This window comes from Planococcus citri, chromosome 1 (assembly GCF_950023065.1).
Source record: "Planococcus citri chromosome 1, ihPlaCitr1.1, whole genome shotgun sequence".
In the NCBI taxonomy this organism is placed as follows: domain Eukaryota; kingdom Metazoa; phylum Arthropoda; class Insecta; order Hemiptera; family Pseudococcidae; genus Planococcus; species Planococcus citri.
The window spans coordinates 32,576,629-32,604,234 of record NC_088677.1 but is presented as its reverse complement, the minus strand read 5'-3'; the positions used below and the strand labels follow the sequence as shown (position 1 = coordinate 32,604,234).

The 27,606-nt window shown below is 31.8% G+C and overlaps 1 protein-coding gene across 1 annotated transcript; it reads right to left on the bottom strand.

Annotated features, from left to right (window-relative positions):
* Nucleotides 1-250: 250 nt before the first annotated feature.
* Nucleotides 251-26,780, bottom strand: LOC135831438 (ecdysone 20-monooxygenase-like). The gene is made up of 11 exons (XM_065343922.1): nucleotides 26,364-26,780; nucleotides 8,468-8,616; nucleotides 8,213-8,329; nucleotides 6,976-7,174; nucleotides 5,350-5,540; nucleotides 4,255-4,453; nucleotides 4,007-4,169; nucleotides 1,339-1,505; nucleotides 1,154-1,232; nucleotides 670-867; nucleotides 251-566 (listed from the first exon to the last, which is right to left on the bottom strand). Exons 1-11 carry the CDS (start codon nucleotides 26,405-26,407, stop codon nucleotides 459-461), a joined length of 1,614 nt encoding a protein of 537 aa, XP_065199994.1. The 5' UTR covers nucleotides 26,408-26,780; the 3' UTR covers nucleotides 251-458.
* Between the last annotated feature and the right edge of the window lie 826 nt (nucleotides 26,781-27,606).

Sequence of the window (27,606 nt, the reverse complement as noted above, 5' to 3'; positions counted from 1 at the left end):
GAGATCGAAACGGGACTTGTTTCAAAATATAGAATAAAATTTGAATCGTATTTTAAATTGTTTCTTATTCAAAACCTTTCTGTGCTGGTGGTCAAATATTTTTATTTTCAAAATCTAAAATTTGCTGCTTCGAGTTTTTTTTTTTATTATTATTAATTGATATTTTTTTTGACCGAAGGATATCTTAATAGGACTTAAATTTGAGTTCAAATTAAAAATAAGAGTACGAAGAAGAATCAATCAAGAAGTGTACAAAAATACTCAAACATTTTATTTGACGTTTATGTAGAAAAATTTCACAGTAAAAAAGATACAAACACACATAAAATTATACGAATAACGAGAAAAAAAAGAGAAAAAAATTTAAATAATTGCGTAGTAACAAAACAAAGTAACAAATATACCAGTCGGCTTTGATAGGTGGATGTAAATAGCTAAATGAATGTAAAAAATAGTTATCACAATCTGTTTCTAAATATAAAATTCGTGCTCGGCGCCGGAGCCAATAAAAACTCGAATTCTAATTCCAGTTCGCCGTTAAAATCGATTTCATAATTCTGTATTATCTGCGAAGAAAACGGCGTTTAAGTAGTTAATTAACCGTAGTAATATTCATAAAAGCTACATTTTGGCGGAATTATCGCCGCTAATTTTTCGTTATGTAGGTACCTGAGCCAACACCACTTGTAATTCCAATTCAACGAATCGTTTACCGGGACACATGCGTCGACCGTATCCGAAAGGGATTACTAAACACGAAAATTTATGATTTACATCATCCAGCCATCGTTCGGGTAAAAATTCGGTAGCTTTTTCGAAATTTGATTCTTTCAAACAGGCTAACCACGTGTGGCATAAAACTACCGACTGCAAAATATACAAAGAAAAAAGTATGTAAATTTTTTGATGAAAAAATGTCGTCGTAGGTATAATGACTAGGTATAATAAATTCGTCTTTTTTTTTTCTAGTGAAGATTTTAACGTAAAAAAATTAATTCAGTAATAAATAGAATACGACAAGTTTCACTTTGAATTAATTTTTTCTGCTCTATATTTTTTCCTGAATCGAAGTTTTTCCCAAACGTGTATCAAATGTCATCATACGTGATGTGAACTCGAAAAAGTGTAAAAAATTAGGTAAATAAACACTTACTCCTGGCGGTAAATTGAATCCATTAATATCAGTCTTTTGTTCCAAAATTCTGGCTACGCATGTCGTAGTCGGCAGCAGTCTAAAGTGAAATTTATCGCGACATTAATAATAATATGAAAATTTCATCACTAGCTCATTACTAAGTGTATTATACATGAATGTATAGGCCTAAGCCTAATGTTTACCTAAACGCTTCCATGATGCATGATCGTAAATATACTGCACCGCGTAAAGCGTCCATAGTTATCGTTCCGTTGGCGGAGATTATGTTTTGAATTTCTTGGTATAATTTTTTTTGCACATCGGGATGTTTGGCGACCAAGTATAATAAAAATACCAACGTGTTTCCGAGCTGGAAAAAAATTATAAGATTGTAATATTTGAAGATGTAGGTGTATTTATATGAACTATGCTAAGCCAATTTTTTCATTTTGTTTCAAAGTGTGAAAAATTTGGGAATTTCCGGGCCTTAAAATGAGGTTAAGAAATGTCCGAAGTTAAAATTGAAATCTCAAGAATAGAGTTGAAGGGTGTTGAAGAAGTAAGTAACCAAATTTTAAATTTAAAAGTGGATATGGTAGGTAGAGGTACCATTAAACACTCATTCCTAACCTAGAGCGTTTGATGAAGATGTTGCTAATTCTCAAAGCTGAACAGCACATGTCGTTTGCAAAAATACTTAGTCGAAATGATTTATCGAGAATATAGGAACGAGTAGTACAAACATCAAAAAGTGAACAAAATTTGATTAAATAAATTTTCCGGGTCATTCCACGTCAATTCGACCAAAAAAATGTGATTTTGAAAGTCATGTCTTTCGATTTCGCTAAAATTTTTTTTACAATATCTACCCACCCAGTAAGTGAGAAACCTGCAATCAGTTTGGTTCCCAGCCCCCTCAGGTGTTGGGTGGGGGGGGCTTCCATTATTTTCACATTTGTCTCGAGGTACTCAACTTCAGCAGCGTATTCCTCCAAAACAATGATACTTTGATCAAAACTGATTTCACAGTTCGAAAGAATATTCAATTTTTAAACTTTTTAAGTATTTTGAAAATTTCAAAATGGCGCTGTGAGTGGGAGCTACCATTTAAAATTCTGAAAAAATTTCCGTAGATGTACCTTTTGATGCTTTTTCGAAATATTCAAGTCTCAAGATAGGATCTCCTAATAGAAGGGGAGCACCCCCACCCCCAATTTGGGGCAAAACTTTCGAAAAAAAATTTAGGACATGTGATATATCGAATTTTATGTTTTTGGTATCGCTGAACACGAATATGACGTTAGATTTTTGATTGTACCCTATCCACGGCCCCCGCACCTCCCCAAATGGGGTAAAAGTTCAAAATAGGGTTTTTTTCGTGCGACACATCCAATAGTATGCTTTTGGTGACGCTGAACACGAATATGACGTCAGATTTTTGGTTGGATCCCATCTAAGGCCTCCAACAATTTTTTTTTGGACTTTTACCAGTTGGGGGAGGTTCTGGGAGCCATGGGTCAAGTCAATTCGAAGAACTACGGCTATATTCGTGTTCAGCGATATCGAAAACATACTATTTCATGTGTCTAACGATTGAAACCATTTTTTTTTTTAGGTGACCCCATTTGGGGAGGTGCGGGGGCCGTGGATAGAGTTCAATCAAAAATCTGACGTCATATTCGTATTCAGCGTCACTAAAAACATACTATTTGATGTGTCGCACGAAAAAAACCTATTTTGAACATTTACCCCATTTGGGGAGGTGCGGGGGGCCGTGGATAGGGTCCAATCGAAAATCTAACGTCATATTCGTGTTCAGCGATACCAAAAACATACAATTCGATATATCACATGCCCCAAATATTTTTTCGAAAGTTTTGCCCCAAATTGGGGGTGGGGGTGCTCCCCTTCAATTAAGAGATCCTATCTCAAGACTTAAATATTTCAAAAAATCATCAAAAGGTACATGTACGAAAATTTTTTCAGAATTTTAAATTGTAGCTCCCACTCACAGCGTCATTTTGAAATTTTAACTTTCAATTGAAAGTTCAACTTTCAAATTTTGAAAATTTCAAAATGCTTAAAAAGTTCAAAATTTAATACCCTTTTGAACTGTGAAATCAGTTTTGATCAAAGTATCATAGTTTTGGAAGAATGCGCTGCTGAAGTTCAGTACCTCGAGACAAATGTGAAAATAATGGAAGCCCCCCCCCCCACCCAACACCTGAGGGGGCCGGGAACCAAACTGATTGCGGGTTTCTTACTTACTGGGTGGGTAGATATTGTAAAAAAAATTTGAACGAAAGCGAAAGACATGACTCAAAAACGTTGGTCGAATTGACATGGAATGACCCTTCTCGACCAGTGGCCTCAGTTCTAATTTTCAGAAAATAAGACCTTTATTTAAAAGATGGTTCACCATAAGCACTAAAATTAGTAAAATTTTCAATTTTAATCTGAGGCAAAAAGTTACCAAAATGAAATTTATACACTTTTTAACGTTATAATCCATTTCGTAGATCATTTTAAAATTAGATATATTGTACAATCTGTTTTCTCAAAATTTTTCCACAGTCTCTTCAATTTGGGGAAAAAATTATTTGTATCATTTTTTGATGTTAACAAGTACATATAATAACTACTCAATGGTCAAAATGTCATTTAAACTTTTTTCAGTAAACGGCGTGTGCTGCTCCTTCAAGTTTAGAGGCTAGGCAACGTCTTCATCAAATGATTTTTCTTGCAATGCAATAGTAACCGATCAAATCCAAATTCAAAGATAGTCTACTTTCCAGACAAAAAAGCTTCGTAGTTATAGAAAAAACATACAAAAGTTGAATACATTTCTATGGGAATATAAAGAACACTTACGGTTTTTATTCCAGCTGCGATGAAATCAATTATGGCAGCTTTTTTATCGCGTATATCAAGAGAAGGAGATAATAAAATTGATTTGAATACTCTATGGACGTTATCAACAGCGCATAATTCGGCATCTTCTTGAATAGCATTTTCGACTAATACTGAAATTATGCTAAAACACGTGAATTACAAATTAAAAAACCTCACACGGAACAATTTAAAAACAAAAAAAGAAGCAAAACGCTCGTAAATCATACTCGTAAATTGTATCTTCACAGTGAATAAACTGCCTATACGCCGGTGTACTAAACACTTTCCATAATGGTAGCCCATAAAATGTGTCACGCGATGCACAAAATTGTCCTCGAATAGCATCGGCCAAAGTTTTGCCCATTGGGTCGACGTTATTTTCTTGTAAAAATCCGAATCTTTTGCCAAGCACCAAAGTACACGTACCTGTTGAGTAGACATTTAGACAATAAGTTGGCGCATTAGCCTAGGCTAATTATTTTCTTACGAAAGTAGGTAAGTACCTATCTAATTATCCGATTAAAGTATACCTAGCACGGATACGGATATAATTAATGACACTTTCAAGTAGCTGGGTAAAACTTTACACAGACGGACAAATGAATCAAAATGAATAGACTTTTGTCACGTGACGTTAATAGAATTTTTTTTCAAATCTCGTTACTCGTCGAGTCGAGTAGGTACCTAACGCAATGTAATTTATGCAGTCGAGTGTGGTCTAATAGGAGTCTCTTGGAAACTCGCATTTATTTATGAACCTCCACAATGTGGTTGTAATAAAAAAAAAAAAATAATAATATAAAAAAAAACAGCTGTCGAAAGTCTGAACTTGAACACGTGTAATCTGTAATATTTCGACTCGAGTATCAAAAGTATAAAGGCGCAAATTCGTGTTACAAGCAGGTGCAAAACATTCAATATACGTAGTAAGTATGTCATTAAGGATATATGTATCTATGGTTTTCCTAAAACGTAGGCAGGTACTCCATTTTAAAACCATCGAACCCCTTTTTTTTCACCCTTGCAAAATTCCAAATGACCAATACTCAAGTAGTAATAGGTTGTATATGGACACAGAAAAGATCAACATACGATACCTACTGCATACGCGTGCTGAATACGAAATGGTTTTATAAAAGAAGCCGCGACCATCTAGGTACGTTGGTAAATTTAAATACGATATTACTATTTTTTTGAATTATTCAATTTGGAAAAGGAAAACTCATTTTATATGTGCATGTAGTAACCTTGATGATAGAAATCTTATACGCGTTGGAAAAATTGTGTATTTATGCAACCAAACTGATCGAGAGATTACTCACTTTCCAATCCTAATCTGTTACACAATTGTTCGAAATCAATAACCAAGTTGTCTGAATTCCGAGAACTATGGATCAGTCTTAAAAAATCTTCTGTCACCATCATCAATTCGGGTAGAAAATGTTTCATTGTTTTATTACTCGTCAATTCTGGAGTCAATGTCGTGCGTAAATGGTGCCAAACTTCCCCCTGTCTAACAAATTGATATTTATAAGTACATACTTGAAAGTAAAAAATATAAAATCAATAATGAGGCAATATATTTAACTTCAGTAGGTAACTATGCATACTTGATAGGTACTAAGATGAGTAGATTTTCAACTATTTTTGAAATTGTTGAAATTTTATTTTCAGAAGCTAAAATTTTTCTCTATTATTTCCTCAAGAAAAAAAAAGAAGTAAAATGCAAAAATGCGATGAACTGGCATTTTCTTTCAAAGTCGGAAATGAGAAGTTAAAAGCGCGATGATTAAATGAAGTCCAAAAATTATGGTAAGGATCCCAAGTCTGGAATTTAATTTTCTCGGCACATTTTTCTATCTACAGCAAGTTCAAAAATTCCTAAAACATTTTTTTTTTTTTTGAGAAATTGAACGCAATGGTCATGTTCCTATATTTTTTTTCCTATACAAACTGCTGAGTAATTTTATTCCAACCTTACACAGCTCGAGAATTATAATTGGTGAAATTGCACCTTGGTCTGAACCTGAACAGCACATGTTATGCGCAATTTTTTCATTTTGTAAAAAAAAATTAATCAAAATTAATTTTTAAAAAAGAAAAAAAAGATTGGAAGTTCTATTCAGGTTGTGCGTTATAAATTTTGCATCAAAACAAAGGGATGGACAATGGACATTGTAATGCCACTACAAAAGTTGAACATTTCTCTTCGGAAAAAAAAAAGGCAATAGGTAAGTAGATACTGAATAACTAATTTATGAATTTTAATGATTTGCAATTAAAATGGAAGGAATAATCCACTGTTGGATACCTTATATAATTATCATTCACATAGAAAAAATTCTTATCGTAGATAGAATTTACTACTCAAGAGTCAAAAAGCGTTACCTCCAGCTAAGATTTATTGAAGCGAAAATTTTTAGTTGGAAATTTACTTAAATGCTTAACTAACAATATACGAGTACATTACTCTGAATTTCGGGGTCAGGCAAACATGCTTACATGAATTCAAGAAGGGTTGCATATATATAGTAGGCTATAGGTAAAAGGAAATTACTCTCGTGTGGAACACTCTGTGTAATATGTAGGCATAAGGTAGAAATTATACTCAAAAAGTAATAATCAACTTTTCTTCTCTTCGGCCTCAATACAAAAGCGCATAAAACAAAATTTTACAATTTTTTTTTGAGTGTGATGAACTCAAGTAAATAATTTAAGTCCCCTTCCCTTTAGCCTCTACAAAAGTCCATAAAGTTTCAAGATTTTGATTTTTTTTGTCTAAAATACATTTTTGATACAAAAAGATTCAACTTGGTAAAAATCTGCTCGACTAGTAGGTACTTATAAATTCATTTTATGAATTCAACGAAACAGACGAAAGCATTTAAACATACGTTAATACGTTAAGTTAAGATAATCGTAATAGGACGTAGTATTTTTCAACGTACTCGTTAACTAAACCTAAGTTCGTATAACGGTCAGGTCTAGATTTCCTGTAATATGCAGTCACTTCATTCGGTGGCCGGATTGGATACTTTCCCGATTGCTTTAAAACCTTCTCGATGGAATCTTTATCCGCAATACTGATCACCGGAATATTCCACAGAGCTTCTTCTTTCACCACATTTCCGTATCGTTGAAATAAATCTGTAATCAGTTCCAAGTAACCATCAATAATAAGGTTATTATTTGTTATTCTGGTGTTTATTTGCTTCATGCAAGTCACATATTCACACTGGAGAACTAGGTACGTAAATAGATAGGTTTAGTTGACGAAACGTGACGGAAAAATAATGCGTAGGTAATTTAGATGTATTAGGTAAGGAGGTGTCGAGATATTATTACTCGTATGTCTACAAATATAGAGTTTATACCTAGATTTATGTACCTATAACTTGATGAATAATGTTCGTGAAAATACGTGAACTCTTCTACTTATTAATATGTTAAATAATTTTGTGATTAAAATATATTATTATTAACGCATAATTAACATTTTGAACGAGTTCCAATTTGAAGGTATGAGTACTTTCATTTAAATACACCATGCCACCTTTGGATATGAACTCTTCATAGAAAGATACATATGCCCGTAAAAAAACAAACACTACATACACAACTAAGTGATGTACTTCTGTAAACAACACGCACATTTTAAATATTGGAACATATTCGCATGAATAGTAGATATAGATTCCAATTTGGTAATCAAATTCTATCAACATGATGAAATTTATGGAGAAAGATCTATTTAGTTGGCTCAGTATCTATTGTTATTAAATTATTGATGAACTCTGCTGAACTTTGAAAATAGAAATCCTTAGCCTCCTTGTAAAATGACTCATTGGATTAAGTTTATAATGAAGAAATGAGTATAATCCGGAACATAAGTTAATGCCCTTTAATTTTTTTTTTTTTTTTTTTTGAAAGAGAAAAAATTTACAAATGACAACAGCATACATAAATAAATTTCACCACGATAATGAAATATAGCAGACATCTAAGCCAAGAAATTTTTGATTGTATCAATCGCAAACGACCCATGTAAGATCAAAAATGTTCCAAAAATTATTAAAATTATTTTAAACACGTTATTTGGTTCTCTACAATGATGTAAATTATGGTATGGTTAATTATAATACCTACATATTAAATGGAACATTTCAAAAATATTCAAAAATTTACCTTTATACGCTTCGTGTATTTTATTCAAGTTGTAAAATCCAAATCGCGAGTAGATCCATCTCGTACCAAAGATAGGCAGTGCTTTCGGTCCTGGAACATTATGAGGATATTTTTTTTCTGCAAAAAAAATAAAATAAAAATAATAAATACTCCAGATTGGTTTAATTCAAGTTACAGACGAATAAATTTAATCTAAAATTGTATCAAATGAAACACCACTACGTATATAGATTGAATATTTAATGAATTATTTACCTTCAGTCTTACTCTTCCAGTATCGTTTAATTATGGAACATCCAGTAAGGACAATGAAAGTTATCCAGATAGGATATCCAATGTCGAATGTAACCTCGAAATACATGCCCTGGTCATTATAACTCTTGCTAATTTTATTATTTCTGAAACTAAAAAACAAATTTGATAAAAATTCAGCTCGTAAAGCTTCAAACAGGCGATTTTATTTAGTCTAGGTACATATCTATAAGTAGGTATTTGAATTCACGTGTTCAAATGATTTCGTTCGAGTTACGATTACAATGTATCATAGGTCATGTGTATTAAAATACCACATTTGCAAATTTTCATACCTACGACTATTCTGAATAACCAGAGTTGATTATAAAACATCTACGTTTAAACTTTGTATCGTCAAGTTGATTTAGTCGTTGACGTTACGAAGATTTTTATATTTAAAGCCTTTTATCTATAATGACAGGGTGACCTGCACGAGAATCGAAAATTCGAGACGAACATGTTTGTACGAATCTAAAATTCCAAGATTAATCGCAATTTATTTTCGAAGAGATTTTTGGAATGTGTCTTTCATGTACATCCACGTGGTGATATTTATAGGTAGAAAAAAATAGATGAAATTGAGGCGGAAAAAGTTCTCTCGTGTCGAGAATTTAAAATAAAGATCATATTATTATTCTACAAATCTATCGAAGTATAAGTATCGGTGCCTATCTACTTAAGATCGGATCAACAAGGATTGGAGAAGAGCATTTGATTCTCAAGGTTGAAAAAATTGGCTTCTGTTGTACGAAAATGTCTTACTGCAAAAAGTGAAAAAATTACGTTTCTATTGAAATGAAAATTGAGAAAAATAAGAAAATTGTAACTTATTTCAATGTTCGTGAGGATAGATTTCATTTTTTTTTTTTTTTTTTTTTAAATAATTTAGTTTCAATTGTACGCCTTTTGGTCATGCAAATTAGGCATATTCGATAAAATATTTCCAGAGATCAGAATGAGTAATCATTTTAAATGCCAGTATAAACTTATAAAGATGCATTTATCGAAAATTTTACGCCTGCCTTATTATATCGTATGAAAACAGACACACGTGTAATGTAGGCATGTTGCCTACCTCACCCCGTCACTAGAGCTCTTGAGCTTGACGCGTCATTAGTTGTCTACACACACCATATAACACGTAATTATTGCGAACGTAAATCATATAATGTGAATTAAGTATCTTTCGCCCTCGCAAACACAATTTACGTAGTGTAATTTCGTTATAAATCTTCGATTAACCAAAACGAATTACCCGTTTGGATGACATTTGAATGGTATCGTTTCAATATGTGTGTGGTTTGCCTGCTTACTAGGAAATATGACCACAATATACAATTTTTCGTTTATAATAATTTCATCACATTGTACTCGTACAATGCTACGAAATAATTTTAGAATTTTTTCTCTCGAGATTCGAATTTTTTCACCGGGTAAAGTAGGTTTGGACAGGGATGCCCTTACTTTGTATATACGCGTAATTTTGCTGATGAGTAATTCATGAAATGTATAATTTGGCACTTTTTCGACAGCGTAAAATAATGAGATCGTTGGTCTTAAGTTTACCGCACTAGAAATGGCACTGACAATGACATCGTAGTAATTTGAAAATTCTTCAGCGTTACGTCCGTCGCGTCGCGTCGTCTTCCTGATATAGACGAGAGGTGAAGCGACGAAACTCGACTTAGAATAGACTCACACAAATCTATGTCAATGAATTCAAAAAATTTCGGAAAACATTATAACACTGGATTAGTTTTGAAATTTTTTGACAGCATTTTGTAAAGTCAATTTTGTAGTTTACGAGTGATGTAAAAAATTTTTAATTTTGAAATAATTCGCTCATTTTTATCGTTATTTTTAAAATTTCTAGTGGATTGTCATTAGTTTGTAATTTTTTGTCAAAATGTAATCACTAATCAGTGTTGTGCGTAACGATATTTTTTTTCGTTCCGTTATTTCGTTACGTTACAAAATTAGCATTTTTTTCGTTACGTTTTCTCGTTACAGTCTGTAACGGTATTTTTCGTTACACTGGTACTTGAACTTTTTCGTTACGTTATTTTCGTTACTTCCGTTACGATTTTTTCGTTACAGAAACGTTTTTTCAACGTAGAATTGATGATATTTTCAAAGAAAAATGCATTTGTAACGAAAAATTGTAACAGAAATAGCTAAAATAACGGAACCAAAAGGTTCAAATACCAGTGTAACGAAAAAAATACCGTTACATTTTTTCGTTACAGATATAATCATGATACAATTACGTTTATTAAAAAGGGAATTTTTGAAAAAGTCAAACTTGGAAGGTAAAAAATCTCATTTTTTGACCCAACTTGAAAATATTGTAACTAAAAAAATGACAAAAAAGGTAACAGAATTTTTTCGTTTTTTTCGTTACGTTACATCAAGAAAAATATCGTTACGTTACGTTTCAGTTACACAATATCACATGATCAAAATAACGTTTTCGTTACAGTTCCGTTACCTGGAACGAAAAAAATTTCGTTATTTTCGTTTTTCGTTACTGTTTCCGTCATGGTACGCCAACACTGTCACTAATCGGTACATAATGGAAATTGATCAAATTTTGTGTGATTAGGGAACTGTCAAAAAATTGTTATATTTTTTTATTTCAATAAACTTTTAATTTTTGATTAATTTTAAATTTTTTCTGAAGTATGGGCTGCCATGCCGTAGGTATAGGTAAGTGAAATTTACATTGATTTGAAGAGAATAATAATTTTTTTTTTCAATAGAGTTTTTAACTACGTAGTTATTAAATTTGAAATTCATCTGATAAAATATGGATTTTTATGATAATACTGAAGTACCTATTATATGCACCATACTTAATATTGTGTGAAAAATTGAACCACTCACAAATACCACATGAACTGTTGTTCTACAACTTCTAACTTATATCTAAATAGGTGTGTATGTATTTAGTATAGGTAAGGTAGGTGCTCAGTACTTACTAATAAGTTTCGGCTATAAATTCGACCGATTAAAACGTGTATAAAACTTATTATTCTTCGAGCACCTCTACCTATTTTCAATATTCCACCTAGCTCTACTTTTTGTTTTACTTCTCCTATAGTGAAATATCGATAACGACCCTTTTATTACACTGGCATGGGCAGTTTCAATAATACATATCTTGAAATTCTTTTACAATTACATTTGAAAACGATAACTGCGTGCGGATAAGGAAATCGTTGGATTAGAACGACTAGGTACGTATTGAAAAAAGAAAAATAATTTATCGAGTGACAGAACTCTCCGCATCGTATATTTTTAATTTTTATAAATTTTCTATGATACATGTCCGTATTATTGTGGCTATCACAATGGGATTTAAGTGTAAATTAAAAAGAATCATAACCCCGTACATATTATGTTCGTTATAAAAACTTGACGACGGTGGGAACTGAGAACTGAAACTGACAAATTAAATGAAGACAACTTGTATCAATTTGCAAAAATGTTGTATTCGTAGGTAATTAATTAAATACATCGGTAGCAGAAGAACATCCGTGATAAAATTTTATTAACCTTAAACGAGATGGCTTAACGTGTTTAACTGTTTAATTAAAACTGAAAAAAAATAATCATTTCCAATAGCAGTTACGTCGAGCAATTTCAGATAGGTAAAGATAATACGTATTATACATGGGTATTTACAAGTAAGCCTATGGTCTGAGAAAATCATATCATCTTGTGCCCTTGATGACAATAGCGATGATATTTCCAAATCTCCATTTTCGATAATTGATTAATATTATTTCTACCCAATTGGTTTCAACCTAAAATTGATAAGAGAAGCAATTCATTAAGATAAGAAAAAGTGTTGTGATGAATTTTGTTAGTTTTAATCGGATTTGGTCGAAATGAGGATTTTCTACGAGAATCATATCGCTATACGCTATAGTTATTGTCTGGTAACACTAACAATATCTGAGGGATAATTTAGGAATTCTTGTCGATGTACCTAATCCAAATAATTAAATTTAAATATTTATTTTAACATCAGAAAAATTTCCATTTGAAAATTTCACGTTCTTGATACAGGTAATTATTTTTAAAATTAAAAGTTACCTACTTGGGTTCCTCAGTATTTTTATACATAGAAATGTATGGTAACGAGAAAAGTTTAAATTAAAATGTCGTTATTTCAAAATATTGAAAACACGATGGAAATTATTATTAAAATACCTATTGCAATTATTTCATCATTATAGAAAGTTGCTTGAAATAATTTATAAACTTGGGATAAATGAAGAAAATTTTAAAATGACAAAGTGATAACGAAAATTGCCAGAAATTCTGTAATATTTGGTTGAAGCATTATGAAAAATAAGTTGAATGATGCAAAAAATTCTTTTGAAGAGATACATAAAAATTGTTTAAAAAAACATCGACATTTCGTGCCAAAAAAAATAAAATAAAAAACCGACTGTAATCATCAAAAAAAAAAAAAAAAAAAAATCAAAAAATGATTATTTATTGTTGAAGCAAGGATGAATCTTCAACATAATTTCGTTTCCCTGTAGGTATAAATTTTCAAAGTGCTTTCGCAGACATCAAAATTGAAATTGATATGCAGTTTAAAATTCAGTTATCTGCCCCTCCCCCAGCCCATCTAAAAAATTGTAAAAAATAACCAAGTTTTTAAAAAAAATTTCTGAAAGTAAGCATTTTGATGGTTCGATGATTGTCTAGACGAACAAAGAAAAAAAAAGAATAGAACGTGCATTCAACATTAATACAGAATGTACCGTAACAAATGGCCCCCCTTTAAACTGGTAAATAGGCAACTCTTCTCAAGTATAAGTATGTGTGTTCACCAAACATGGATTTAAAAGAGTCAAGTTGGGTTCATCCAAGTTTTTTTTTTTTTTTTTAAATTTCTGAAAGTAAGCATTTTGATGGTTCGATGTTTGTCTAGACGAACAAAGAAAAAATTTGCTTAGACCCTCGCAATGATTCACGATACTCTTCTACACTGTGGTAAGACTCAATGTGTCAATGATGATGAAAGAAAACATGAACTGGCCTTTTTTCATAGGTGACTAACACTATACTATAAGTAACTTAATAATATATAAGTTGCTTTTTAGAGTACCTAAGTAAGTGTAATTATTAAATAAATATTAAAATGGTTGAAAAATTCTCATTTTTGCGAAATTAATAGATGGAAAATTATTTTAAATTACTTGGATACCTACTTAATTGATCGATTAAACATTTATTTTGCTAACTAAGAAAAAAATAAAATGAGAAAAAACATGTATGTAATATCATAAAAGGAAATACCTATGTAGTAAGTATACTGTTGGAAGATAATAACTGCTCTAATTAGGTATTTATTTTAACCAATACAATTTATCATCGCTATTTTAGTTTTTTTTTGGTAACATCATTTGGACCTTTGGGCTTTGACTAACTACACGATTAAATCGTCGCTCATATGCTCTACACGCTTTTAAAATTGGCTATCGTTATTTATTCTCTCACCGAACTGAATGATAAGAGAGAGAAACCGACAGGAAACAATTTTTTTTCAATTCGTAGGCTGAATAATGGTCAAGGTTATTCGTGATCTTTTTAGCCAAAAATTTTTAAATTTGCTACTTAAGCTCAACAAGTATTCTTTGTATCACAATTAAAGCTATAAAATTTCATCTATAGCAGATAGCAAAAGCTTACGAAATTTCCTACATATGTATGTAGTTCCTTCAGCCTAATTTGAATTTAATTATAAAAGAAACACATTTATGTGTTTGTGTTATGCCGCCGGTAGTCGGTATACAAAAAGGAAAAAAATTGTCCTCAGTAATACCAGACTTGTTAGCCAACTGTTTAAAATACTATCCAGTCTACCGAGTGAGGGTTACACATTGAATATGAGTATAGAGAACCATGTGCTAAGCGTTTTCTTTCAATTCATCTTCAGCACTATGTAGACTATATCGTGATTCCACTTTATTGTAATTTTACTTATACCATATTTAAATGAATTACTTCAAAAGACATCTGTCGCATTAATTACGTTTACAGACTGAAAGCAACTGGAATGTCTAAAACGAAACATACAATAACCGAGTAATAAACAAATGATATAAATCTGCTCTGCTCCAATGGTAATTGTCGTCGATGAATTGTTTCTTATATACGACCAGACTATTTCCGTATTTTTTTTTTTTTTTTACCTTTTTTCACTTTCAGTGGTCATTTTTCAATTTTGAACAGGGTGGTCAAGGTCAACTCGTTAAATGCGGTTAAACGTTTAATTAAATACAGCGTATGGGGTCACTAATGCAACGAATGCTGACAATGCTGATTATGTAAACGTTCTGTCGATGAGCTTTTTGGGCGTATGGTTCATTTGAAACATTAAAATCAAAAGGTTCGTTTTCCATATTGAAGTGAAGTATTCAAATGATTCGATACAATTAAGCTGGGTGGGATATCTACAGATTGTCATGTATACCTACGTTGATGTACTACGTAAGCAAAAATTGAATAGTTCCAGTAAAGTGTTACTTTTTTAAGAAAAAGTTGGTGTTTACGTTATTTGATTTGATTGTCTACCTTTGAAAACTACCTACCGTTGATATTGCAGTGCACTGATATGCACCTATATTACGTAGGTAAGGTAACTCAACCTACCTATGTAATGTAATGTAAGTAGGTAGGTACATTCATTTAATGCATAGCGGTTATTCGACATAAGCGTATCTACTGCTTATGCATTTCAACGTACTACACGTCTTAGAGACGTATCTGAACGTAAGATTAACCTCAATAACATTGACCGTGACCATTTTCATGCTCCGTCTACTAAATGTTTTCTTTATTGATACATATAAATATTAATGGTGAAGCGAAAAAAAAGTTAACACAATATGCATTTTATTCAATGCACGATTTAAACCGTTTGCGAGTACTTTTGGTGCACTCTTGTACTTCCTTCATGCCGTCAAGGTCATGTCAACATCAACAAATACCAATTGGACGAATTAAATCGTAGACAGTTCAACTGGAAAAAATCAGAAATGTCAACCGGATTTTTTTCAAGAGATGGGTTACGATTCACGAAACCGTATTATCGTAATTTTTGCTACTGCTACTCAATTACTCGTACTTACTCTTGTGCAGACGAACTAACATAAGATGCCTGTGAAAACAAGGGGACCTTTATACAGGGTGTTCCGAGAATCGTCTGCTAAAATTCAACTGTAGATCGTCCTCGAGGAGACGAACAAAAAACGTTATTATGACTGGTTGCCTATCTTGTGAATTGAAGGAGCCACGTGCTTCTCAAAAATCAAAATTTACTAATTTTTGAAAAAATCATCAAAAATAAGGAAATGTTTGAATCATTCAAATGATGCCCATAACCCATAGTACTCGAGTAGACGAACAAAAAATATTATTATGACTGATTGCTTATCTTCAAAATTGAAGGGGCAAACTTGATTCAAAATTTCCAAACTTGTAGTGCCCTAGATTTTGAAAATTTCAAATTTTCAAATTGTGTTGGCCTTTTCAATTTTGAAGATAGGCAATTTCTCATAATAACTTTTTTTGTTTGTCCACTCAAGTACTATGAGTTAGTTGGAGTCACTGAAATGATCCAACATTTTCTCATTTTTGGGGAATTTTTCAAAATTGGTACATTTTTGGCCAAATTCCCCTTCAATTTTGAAGATGGGCAATCTGTCATAATAATATTTTTTGTTCGTCTACTCGAGTACTATGGGTTATGGACATCATTTGAATGATTCAAACGTTTCCTTATTTTTGATGATTTTTTCGAAATTAGTAAATTTCGATTTTTGCGAAGCACGTGGCTCCTTCAATTCACAAGATAGGCAACCAGTTATAATAACGTTTTTTGTTCGTCTCCTCGAAGACTATCTACAGTTGAATTTTGGCAGACGATTTTCGGAACACCCTGTAGATACGTATACCATCCGTCAATACTATTTTCTCTGTTTTTTTTGTTTTTGTTTTTTTTCCAGAATAATTGTACTTACCTAGATACTTGACTACTTTTTAAAAATTTCAGAGGAACACGAAAATAATTTTTTGTAAACAGCATCATCGTTCACCAAATAATTTTTATCAAAAGAAAGAAACTTGTGATAGAAATTTGAAAATATGATTATGTATAATTGGAGTCAGTCTTCGACCCTCCCCTCGTGAAACGATTCCAATCCCTTTAAAACTAATCTGGTACATCTGCAAAACTTGACTTTGCTCAAGTATACCTATTAGGAATAATTGCTTCATTTCCTTGGTGCCAATTTTTCAACGAGAAATCGAAAGTTCCACGAATCGCATGCAATTTCCTAGTATGTACCTACATTTTACACGGTTTTTAGAAAAATTTCGATCCTTAAAAAATAGACTACAATTTTCTTACTGGTATCAAAATTAAGCCTTAAGCTTTGAAACGAGATTGTAAACATTCTGAAAAATAAAAGGTCTCGTAATCTTATCTCGCTCATCGCGAAAAAATTCGAAACTAAAGATTCCAAAGGACTATACACATGAAGGTAAAATACGACGTTTATGAGAGGAAAAAAAACGTTACAAGTTCATGTTCAATGTTTATGTTCACGTTATCACCACTTATCAGTTGGCAAATAGTGGCTACAAAATGATTCCAGCGCAAACGAAATTCTTGAAGCGATAAATGATCGATTTAATATACTTACAGGCACACGCAAAAGAACCATAGGTCTAGGCAAGGTACGAGTGTGTGTTGTTCAAGGTTAGACTTCATTATTTATGAATGATGAACGAGAAGCTGTCAGCACAGAAAGTTTGTGTATGTATATTTTTCTTCACGAAAAATAAACCTATGTGTGTAACTATACTGATTTTTCTCAAACGAAAGCGAATTTATCAATTTGAGACAAATTTTAAGCGGATAGTAGACACTATGGGTAGGTATTTTATCGAGTAAATGATTCAGATACGTATATCTATAAATATCGAATGTCGTCTAATAAGTATTCATGTTTAAATTTCAATTTGTAGAAACGTTTCAAAAGTCGTAGCCAAACTACGTATCTATACTTGAACGAAATTATACTTTTGACAATTTTAAAACTTATGGAGAGGTAGGTATGGAGATACTATGTATATAGTTGGGCACTTTCATATAAAAATATAGTTTTGTTGGATAATTTTTGCTTTAGGTAGGTACGAGTACATACGAGTTTATCATGGTCTCGAATTGATGATTCCATACCCCAAGTTACAGTTAATTTTAAATTTATATTGCTAATTTTTATTCTTTATCATTTTATCGAGCTATAGAAAAAGCATAATCAATTATATTTTTCAACCGGAAGTAGTATTACATCCGCACGAACTTGAGTACGCAATTGAGTAATGTGATAATTTCTATCTGCTCGACTACCCTATCTTTATAGATTTTTAACTTGATACCTGCATGTGTTTTTGTAAGTTTATAAAGAAAAAAAAAAAAAAAGAAAAAAAATGCTTCGATTCTAAAGTTCAAACTTTCAAAGGCATTTTAACTCGTACAATACAAACTAATTTTTTTTAAAAAATACTTCGGAATTTCTAAACGAACGAGATGCCTACATAAAGTAAAACATTCCATGAAGTAGATTATCAAATACCATGATATTTTTTTACGCCTTTTTCAGATGAAAAGTAATTATATTCGTTACGCACGCACTTCCAGAAGGCGAAAACAAAACAGAAAGTGATGTAGAAAAAAATCACAGAGTAAGTTTATTATTTAGGTATGTATTTTTTTCCTCTCTTCATTCGCCTTTAAAGTAAATAATTTTTTTCGTACCTCCATAGTATGATGCATTATGCGTAAATGTACTGCGTGTCCATATAATAAGCCTACAGCTATTGCAGAAAAAAAATTCAATGTCTATGTAAGCCGGTTTTTACAGACGTACCTATATACTCATGATGTCATGATTGTAAAAAAATAAACAAAGGCTAATGACATTTTCATCTTTCCTCGTTTTAAAGAATTTGAAACACCTATCATTGATTTTTTCTTATAAATAGGTACTCGTACAAAATTTCTCGTCTTCATCTTCCAGTTTGTATTCAAAATAGGTATCGAAAAAAATTACTCTTCGAACGAATGCTCAGAAAGTTCGTGATGAACGATCAAAACAAAAATGTATGTCAGTTATAAAATTAAATTGCCTTCGTACACGTAAGTAAATTTAATTCCTTTATCGCATTTTTTTCCTCGTTTAATTTTAACAACAATCAAGTAAGCAACGTTATCTACGTTCTTATGCAGTTGCTTGTAAAGTTCAAGTTTATTGAAATAGCTAATTTAAACTACATATACAATTACACTCTGATTGATTGAGCTGTATGTGGAAGTGTATAATTGTGTTATCTGTCTATGCGATGAAATTAGACCGAAAATACTCGTGCATATTTTAGTTTGTCTTAACGCATTCGCTCGTTTCTCCGTTCAGTTCATTTATCAAATTAATAAAATCAATTTTTCAGGGATTGAGAATTTAATTTTCGCGCACCGACGATGAGTTTCGACTGAAATATTTCAGGTCATTTATTCAAATGGAATTCCATCTATTTGGAGACGAGCGAAGTAAAATCATATAGGCAAAGAATGGTAGAGAGGAGCGTGGTATTGTGAACACTTCAAAATACCAATTCAAACTTTTCAAACTAAAGAAAAAAGAAAGCAAAAGAAAAGGTGAGCATTTTCGACACATTTATCAAACGAAGCTCCATTTGTTAATCAGTTCTTAAATTTGTTAACTTGAGATGAAAAGTTTTTCAACTTTTTACAGCAGCTTTATACCAAGAGGCGTGCCATCTTCGTGACTTTTCTGTCAACTCAAATCATGACGTAATTTTGGAATGGTAATATCGATATAGTGCTATACATAATATCGACATTTCAAATAATACTTTATAACATTAAAAAAAAAAACAATAATTTTTACATCTTCTTGTCAAAAAATAACTAAAGGCTATAGGTGGATATTGGATAAGTATGGTGAATTTGCCCCCGAGAGCTTCAGGGTTGATATTTGCATAGAAGGTGGGTATCCTAGAGCACCTTCCGTCAGGAAAGTTTCAAACCCCCCGACCCTCCCTATTGAAAATGATAAAAATTAACGAACTGGCTGTAGGCTGGAAGGAGATGGATGAGAGTAGAGCTAAATTGGACTTCACATTCGTATTCGGGATGTTCGATTCATATGGGAAACGACACCAACATTATGAAAATATCTGAACTTTCAATATAGTGAAAATTGAGTTAGAGGCAGAGGCACTGGAGGGGTGTGGATGAGGATAGCATAAAATTGGACTTCATATTCGTTGTCGGGGTGTTCGAGTCATATGAAAATGACACCAACATAATGAAAATAGCTCAACTTTCAATATAGTAAAAACTGTGGTGGGGGGCAGAGTCACTGGAGGGGTGTGGATGAGGGTAATATTAAATTGGACGTCATATTCGTGTTCGGAGGGTTCGATTCATATGGAAACGACACCTCGTTTACCAAAAACAATAATTTACACCAGAATCCATTTTTACCCCCTCTGTAAGTTTTTTCAATTTTTGACTACGGTCCACCTCAAATTTTTTTTGAAAAAAATATATGTTTTTTAGGGGTCAAAAACACACTTAAAAATGCTATTCCAATTTTTGTGCAGAATCATGGTCATTGCTAAAACGGCTAAACAAAGCTAAAAAAACTCCATTTTGAGGGGAAATATGGGGGGAGGGAGGTGAAAATTTTTGTGAGGATGCCTCTTATAGATGTTTACAACATACTGAAAAATTTTAAAAATCGGTTCGCATGATGGGGCTGAGAAAATTTTTTTATTGTAATTTCAGAAAAGGGGGGTGGGGGGGTCTGGGGGTCTGAAATTTCCTGACGGAAGGTGCTCAAGGGTACCCATCTTCCATGCAAATATCAACCCTGAAGCTCTCGGGGGCAAATTCACCACACTTATCCACCTAAATACCTATATAGCCTTTGAAGAAAAGGAAAGATAAAAGGACATTTGCTCCGGCCACGATCTGGTAAAGTTCCAATACTTGACACAAATTACTTATCAATTTTAAAGGTGTTAAACAGTTAAAATTCGATTTAAATTTTCAATGTTAAGTACTTATCTCAAAATTAATTCCAGTTGAGGAAACCATTTTTCCAAGATTCAAAAGCTGCTTCAATGGGAGCTTCTCCTAACAGAAAATAACATAGAAAAATAATTGACGATAGTTCGCTTAAAAAAGTATCTTCTTTTGAAATAGAAAATACCTACTTTTAAGAAATTTTGTTTTTTTTATCTCATGTTATCTTTTTGTCCAGTAAAGTGTTTTTTTTCGAAGAGGAATTTTTTGTTTTATCAATAGGTAATGTGAAAAATAAAGAAACTCTAAGAAATCCTTAAAATGGTCAAAATGTCAAAAAGCAAACCAACAAACAACATTTTTTAAAAAAGGTATCAAGTAATCGAAAAGAATTGATTAGAATTTAAAATTGTTCGATTCTAATTCTCACAATTTTTCTTAAAAGGGAGATACCTATATTCTTGTCAGTAGGTAGGTACATGTAAAACAAACTCTAAACATTCTTTCAGGTCTTTGGCTCACAGGTGAATACTTATTGTATAATCCTCATAGGTATAATGGTATGTACCTATACCTATTTTGTATGTAAGTGCCAGATATAATCCTAAAAAAAAATCAAACGAAGAATCAACTTCCATCTCCTCCCAACTCATAAAATTTGAACACCTATAGAGAAATTGGATTATAGGCTATAAAAATCTATGCGTAGATATCGATTAATATTTTTTTGAAATGAAATGTGGGAATTTTGATTACAGTAGCCCAAAGTGCATACGTGATTTGAGCAGCATCAATTCGAAATCTTGACCGTGGACTTTTCGGCCTTTGTTTATAGTGATATTAGAACAACAAAATCAATACGGCCTTCGACATAGTGAGAATATTATTTGTTGTCCGTTAATTAAAAGTAAAATTGAAATAGGAAATGGTAAAGTTATATGAATAGCGAACGCGATCGTCCACTTGAGTAAAAAAAAAACCTAGACAGCAGACTTCAAGATGTAACATAGCCGAAGGCAGGATGCTTTTTCAAGTTTCTTGTCAGTCGGCTACGTATAGGTATAACCTTTGTTTTTTAAACAATTTCTATCGTTTTTTATATTTCACCAGCAACTTCAAAGGAACCTAAAGTAAAGATGATATTAAGCGTGAAATTACACCTAGACGCCTTTTCGTCTGTAAAAGGCAGGCGAGAAAATTAACAGATATTTTTAATTCACGACCATAAACAATAAACTCGAGTAATTTCCTATAACCTTGAGACAGATAGGAGTACTACACATTTTCATTGTCAATGTTACATAAACGCGTACCTACGTATACATATACGAGACGAAATTAGAATATTTTGGTTACCAATAAAATCACTGCAGGATAATTTATAACCTTAACCTGGTAAACGAGTTTTTTTTCAGACACTTGTGATTTGTATCGTCGCTTGTGATGTTGCTCGTTACACGATTTTGCTGCTGCTGATTATAATAAAAACTTTTGTATACCTATACTTTATTCTCATTTTGTGGTTTGTCTTTTTTGTTTATGAAAAAAAAAGTTTGTTTATCTGGTTTCTTATTCGTATCGATGAGAAGCGCAGTTTGTAATTTTCCTATTTAAATAAATTTGACTCTTTCATTTCGTTTCCTGGTAAATGTTAATTTTATTAGCTTTCTCGATAAAATGTGTTGTTATTTTGCACGATTCCATGACTGTAGGTACCAACCAAATATTCGAATGTATACATTTGGCGACTACAAAATCCCATAATTTAATAGGTAAATCCACCTTTGAAGAAGTGCTGGCCGATACTAGAAAATGTTTTACATACATTTCGTGAGCGCTGTACGAGATGTATAATGACCTTATGCAATATCAAAAAAAAAATCTCGACGGGGTTAAGAATTACAATGATACGTGCATATTAAAATCTGTTGCCTGGTATACCTACCTACACTATGTCTCATAAGTTCTGCAGTGTGCCAATAAATTTTGATGATTTCTACTACATTTACATTTATCTTGATGAACGCTTTTATCATCGATGCCAAAAATTCTAGTAGGTAGGTTAGGTACAGATAGGATGTTCGAATAATCAAAACACGTTTTATTTTTGAAAAAAAAAGGAAGAACGATTTTTTAATTGGCTGACCGATAATGATTCATTTTCAAAAAAATCTTCGATCGAACCATGTTTTCTAAAAATGAATATTGCAAAGCAATGATCACTCATGCAGTGAGTCATGCAGCTGCGATCAAGAACTAAATAAAATTTCAAAATAATTTTGAACACCCTGTACGTAGGAATTACTGAAACAATGGGGATTAATACACCTTCTAGGAATAGGTACTTATAATGCCATTCCAGATAAATTTAGACAGGCAAAAACTTCAAAAGGCAAGGAAACAAGCATATTACATAAATTTCGATCCCCTGAAGTAGCATTTACGAAAAGGTACTCATGGAAATGGCTCACTCATTCGAAACATTCAATTTTGGGAAAATCAGGTATATCTTCTTAAATTTTCTGACTCATCAGTCTACTTGATTATTTATAATGATCAAGTTAGACTAACCTACAGACCCATAATGTGATACTCCATAATTGAAAAAAACACACATACCTAAAACTAGAAAAAAAATACAAAATCTTACCAAACAAAAAAAATTTCTAAGGACGCGGCGAGTAAAACAAAAAAAAAGGACCAGCACAAAAAAAGTAGGTACATATACAAAGTAACCGCCAAGCAGGTATCAAATATATACAGTACCTGTACCGCCTACATATTTTGAAGGGCAAACACGAAAGATGAAAAAAGATACATTTTACAAAGTAGGTAATTCGGTAGAAAACATCTGTTCTAATTAATTACCTTCGAGCCTGCGGCTGTGGGCCGTAAAAAATCGCAGGTACATCGTAGAATTTGTATTTTTTTAATTGTATTCGGAACAAGCAATTGTTACCAAATCGTAGCACGTGCCATAAGAATAGTTTTTTCAATTGCACCATTAGTGAGACTGCAGATACATACGAATACTCTATTATCTCGTAGGTAAAACAACAAAGTATCGATAATTTTCATCCAGTTGTACGTCGCATCAACATCGAGTACTTATTTTCAAAATTATATTGATCCAACCTACGCTTAGGTATATGCGAAAAACTGGTTGATAACATCTTTTGTAACGAGAAACAATATTAACCTGTTTTTTTGGTACGTTTTTATTTATTCATCTTTTATCTACAACGTATCATTAGCAACTTTGTAGAATTATACAAGCCTATAGAAAATAATACATAAAACGATGGGTAGGTATATTAGGTATGTTTTTTTAATTCCTTTTCCGCACAATAGAATCCGGTGATACTTGACATTGAATATTATTTCATTCGAAGAATTTTACCTGGATATTATTATCAAACAAACCCGTCGAATATACGCATCTAGACCAAGCATCTTTCTCATAATGTTTTTTTTCCAACATTTTATATAATTTTTAGTGCAGAATTGTAAATGGATAAGTGAAGTGTTCCGAGTACCTATAAGTGGCTTGCCACTTCGTATTTGTAAATATTCTATAATATTGTTATTGTTTGATCTACATGAAAAAAAAAAAAAAAAAAAAAAAAAAGAGACGAGAAAGGAAACAATACAGCGTTGGAATTATTAATTTCAAAATAGTCAACAATATAAATCCATCGTTTATAATCCTTTGTTGGACGAGAAATAAAAATCTACATAACATTGCATAAATGATCGAAAGCTCCATTCCATAATACAGAATCAAAAATTGAAGAATATGTATTAGTTATACAAAAACGATTTAAGCTTTATCAAAATAAAACAAAGATAATCGAACCATAGATAACATTAGGAAGTCTGGCACAGATTAAATTTCTTTCTTTTTTTTTGTATTTCCTGATTATGAAATAAAAGAAAAGTTTACAATCAACTCAAAATCAACTATTTTACTAGATAAAAATATACCAAAGTGGGCCAAACTATCAAAAAAAAAAAAAAAAAAAAAAAAGATTGGTAGGTCTACGCTGATTGAATCGAACAATCATTCGATAAAATACAAAGTTCAAAAAAAAAACATTCATACAAAGTGGAGCACATAGAAAATAAATTTTCCGGTTGGTAGGTAAGGTACAACGTTACAAAAATTGACATCGGTTATAACGTCAATGTCGGTATCTATTCTGAGAAAAACGACTGTAGAAATTTCCTAATGCAAATGCTTTTCTAGAAGGCTGCTTTTGAAATTAAACGTCCCCCCATTTTATTCGATATCAGACGAAGTGGTAATGAAAAGAATTTCTTCATGGGAATTCTATTCATTTCAACTGAATAGAATTTACGACTTGTGCGCAAAAAATAATCATCGGAATGTCCTACAGCCATACATTAAACGATTGTATGATTTCAAATTCAAAATAACTAGTACAGCCGACCAAGATAAATAACCAGTAGATAGAGATACGCAATTATTGTAAACTGAATACTTGGAAGCGAGAAGATGGCAAAAAATAAGCCGATTAACATTAAAATTTTTCAGCCGAATTTTCATTCAACTGAATTAAAATTCGGGTAATAAATTCTCCTTCTGATTTCGTACATATTAAAGCCTACTTGATGATTTTTTTTTTTTTTTTTTCGTTCAAAAATCACAAACGGAAATGCCTAAATTTACCTAAGTATTAATTACCTAGCTAAGAGTACACAACAGTATACATTTAATAGTAACATTATTTTACCGGCGCACGTCATACAAGTAGGTATATTTTTTAAATTCAAAACGGAAGGATCCATCTAAAGCAAAATTTAAAGAACGATTTCCTGCTTTTAACGTTCTGAGCAGGCTTAATTTTTGATAACATTTCGCTTAATTGTAGCAGTAATATGTTTTTCGCTTTGTAAATAATTTAGAAAAATTTTTTCACTTAATTTTACCAGAGAAATTATGACGTTAACCGGTCTCAGGTATTAATTAAAGACTAGTCCGTTTTAATTTATAATCGCCAGCTACGTTTCTCAAACATTGTATGGTAATGTTTTTATCGTACTTATAACTATACCTATAGTTTTAATTTTGTTCTCAATTGAACATTTCGACGTAGGTACATATTAATTATCATCTTACACGTCTACATATTTTTTTCACGCATTCGTTACGAAAATCTAATTGAAAAAATCCAATTTTCTTTCAAGTTGATCACGTTAATAAAAAAATCTTTGGAGATAAAATCTTTACGATTCTTAAAGCAAAAAAAAAAAAAAAAGTAAATCGACGATATAATCATTTCCATCGAACCTATTTTATTGGACAAGCAACCGAAAATTATCGATTTTTTTGTGAACAAAATATAAAAATGAAAAGCATCGTTGCGGTGACATAAAAATGAAGGAAAAATCACCCGTTAAAATTTTCATTATTTTTTCCAGGTATCAAAGACACATAAAAAGTATGAAACACTCAATAAATTTTTTTCCTCATTTAGGTAGGTTTCAGGTACCAAGGTACCTACCTATAATACTTATCTTTTTATTTTCATTTTTATTTTACTTAATATTAAAACCATAAAACACACTTTTAAAAGTTTTTTCGGTCATAAAAAATTATTATTTATGAAATAAAAGCTTACCTACACGTGTATAAGAAGCTACACAGTAGGTGAAAATAAATTATTTTAAAAAAATAAATAAAAATAAATAAAAGCTTACCTGCTATAATTATTGTACAAAGTAGTCACAAAATTTTGTATCATTACAATATCTTTCCGGTCCGATGAAAATATAAATAGTGTTAAAAAAATGTATCAAATTTTTTACGTGGTTTTAGAATTTGAAAAACTCAAGTTCATGGTTCACTTAGTTTTCTACGTCAAACTTTATTCATACCGCGTGGTTTACTTTTGAAAACAAAACGGGACTAATCGAATATTGATATGATTAACAATCAACTATAAGATCAATCATCGTTTACTCGATCTGAACGTGAATCGCGAAATAAATAAGTAAAAAAATACGAAATAACCGATGCCTCTGCGAGGAAATTCATGTACCTGCTGGTGCTGGTGGCAGAGAGTGGGTCACTAACAAACGGTTTCTTCTCATATTATGTGCTAAAGGATTAGGAACGTTAAGCACACGAGTTATAAACCTGATACAACATGTAAAAGAGAACTAGTATCACATCAGTGTTGCCTGTTGATTAAGCGAAATATCATGAGTTGGGGCTTGAATGACGATTATTTGTTGATTAATCACGAAGGGATGATGGGATTTGTGGACATTTTTTCCTAAGGTAAGAATTTATTACCTGCCCACATTGGTATTTATTTTGTTTATATGTACCTAAGCATCTATATTACAAATATTAATATACTTTGCTTTTTAAAAAGTGATCTGCAACATTGCAACAGGTGTCCGAATCAAAGTGACTGGACGAGCTTTTGCTCGACTCAAGATTAGTTAGAGTACCTACCTAAGTATCCACATACCTAAGTACTATATGTACGGAGAAGGAATAAAATATGTCATAGGAACAAATCGTCTACATAGGTATGTATTTTAATTGAAAAATAGCTGTCAACTTCTGTTATTTTATCTGTGCAAAATTCATTTAGTACAAAGTAGGTAAATGAAATTTTTTTTGAGAAATCATTTCTTTGAAATTGGAATTACTGCAAAAAAATTGAATTTTAGAAAGAAGTTGCGACGTTTACAAAATAAAAAATACATTTAAATAAAATGCATCTTGCTCGAAGTTGAAATATTCACAATCTCCATGGCATACACCTGTTGTATCTGTAGCTGAATCTGCACTGCAGTGTCACCGAGAGTCAATCTGGGTCTGGGGCAATAAATGAGTGCCTCCTAAAAATTTTTCACAACCCCTCCTTCCTCGAAAGGAAGTTTTTTTTTTCAAATTGAGGTCCAGAATGAGTTGTGTACAAAATAAAAT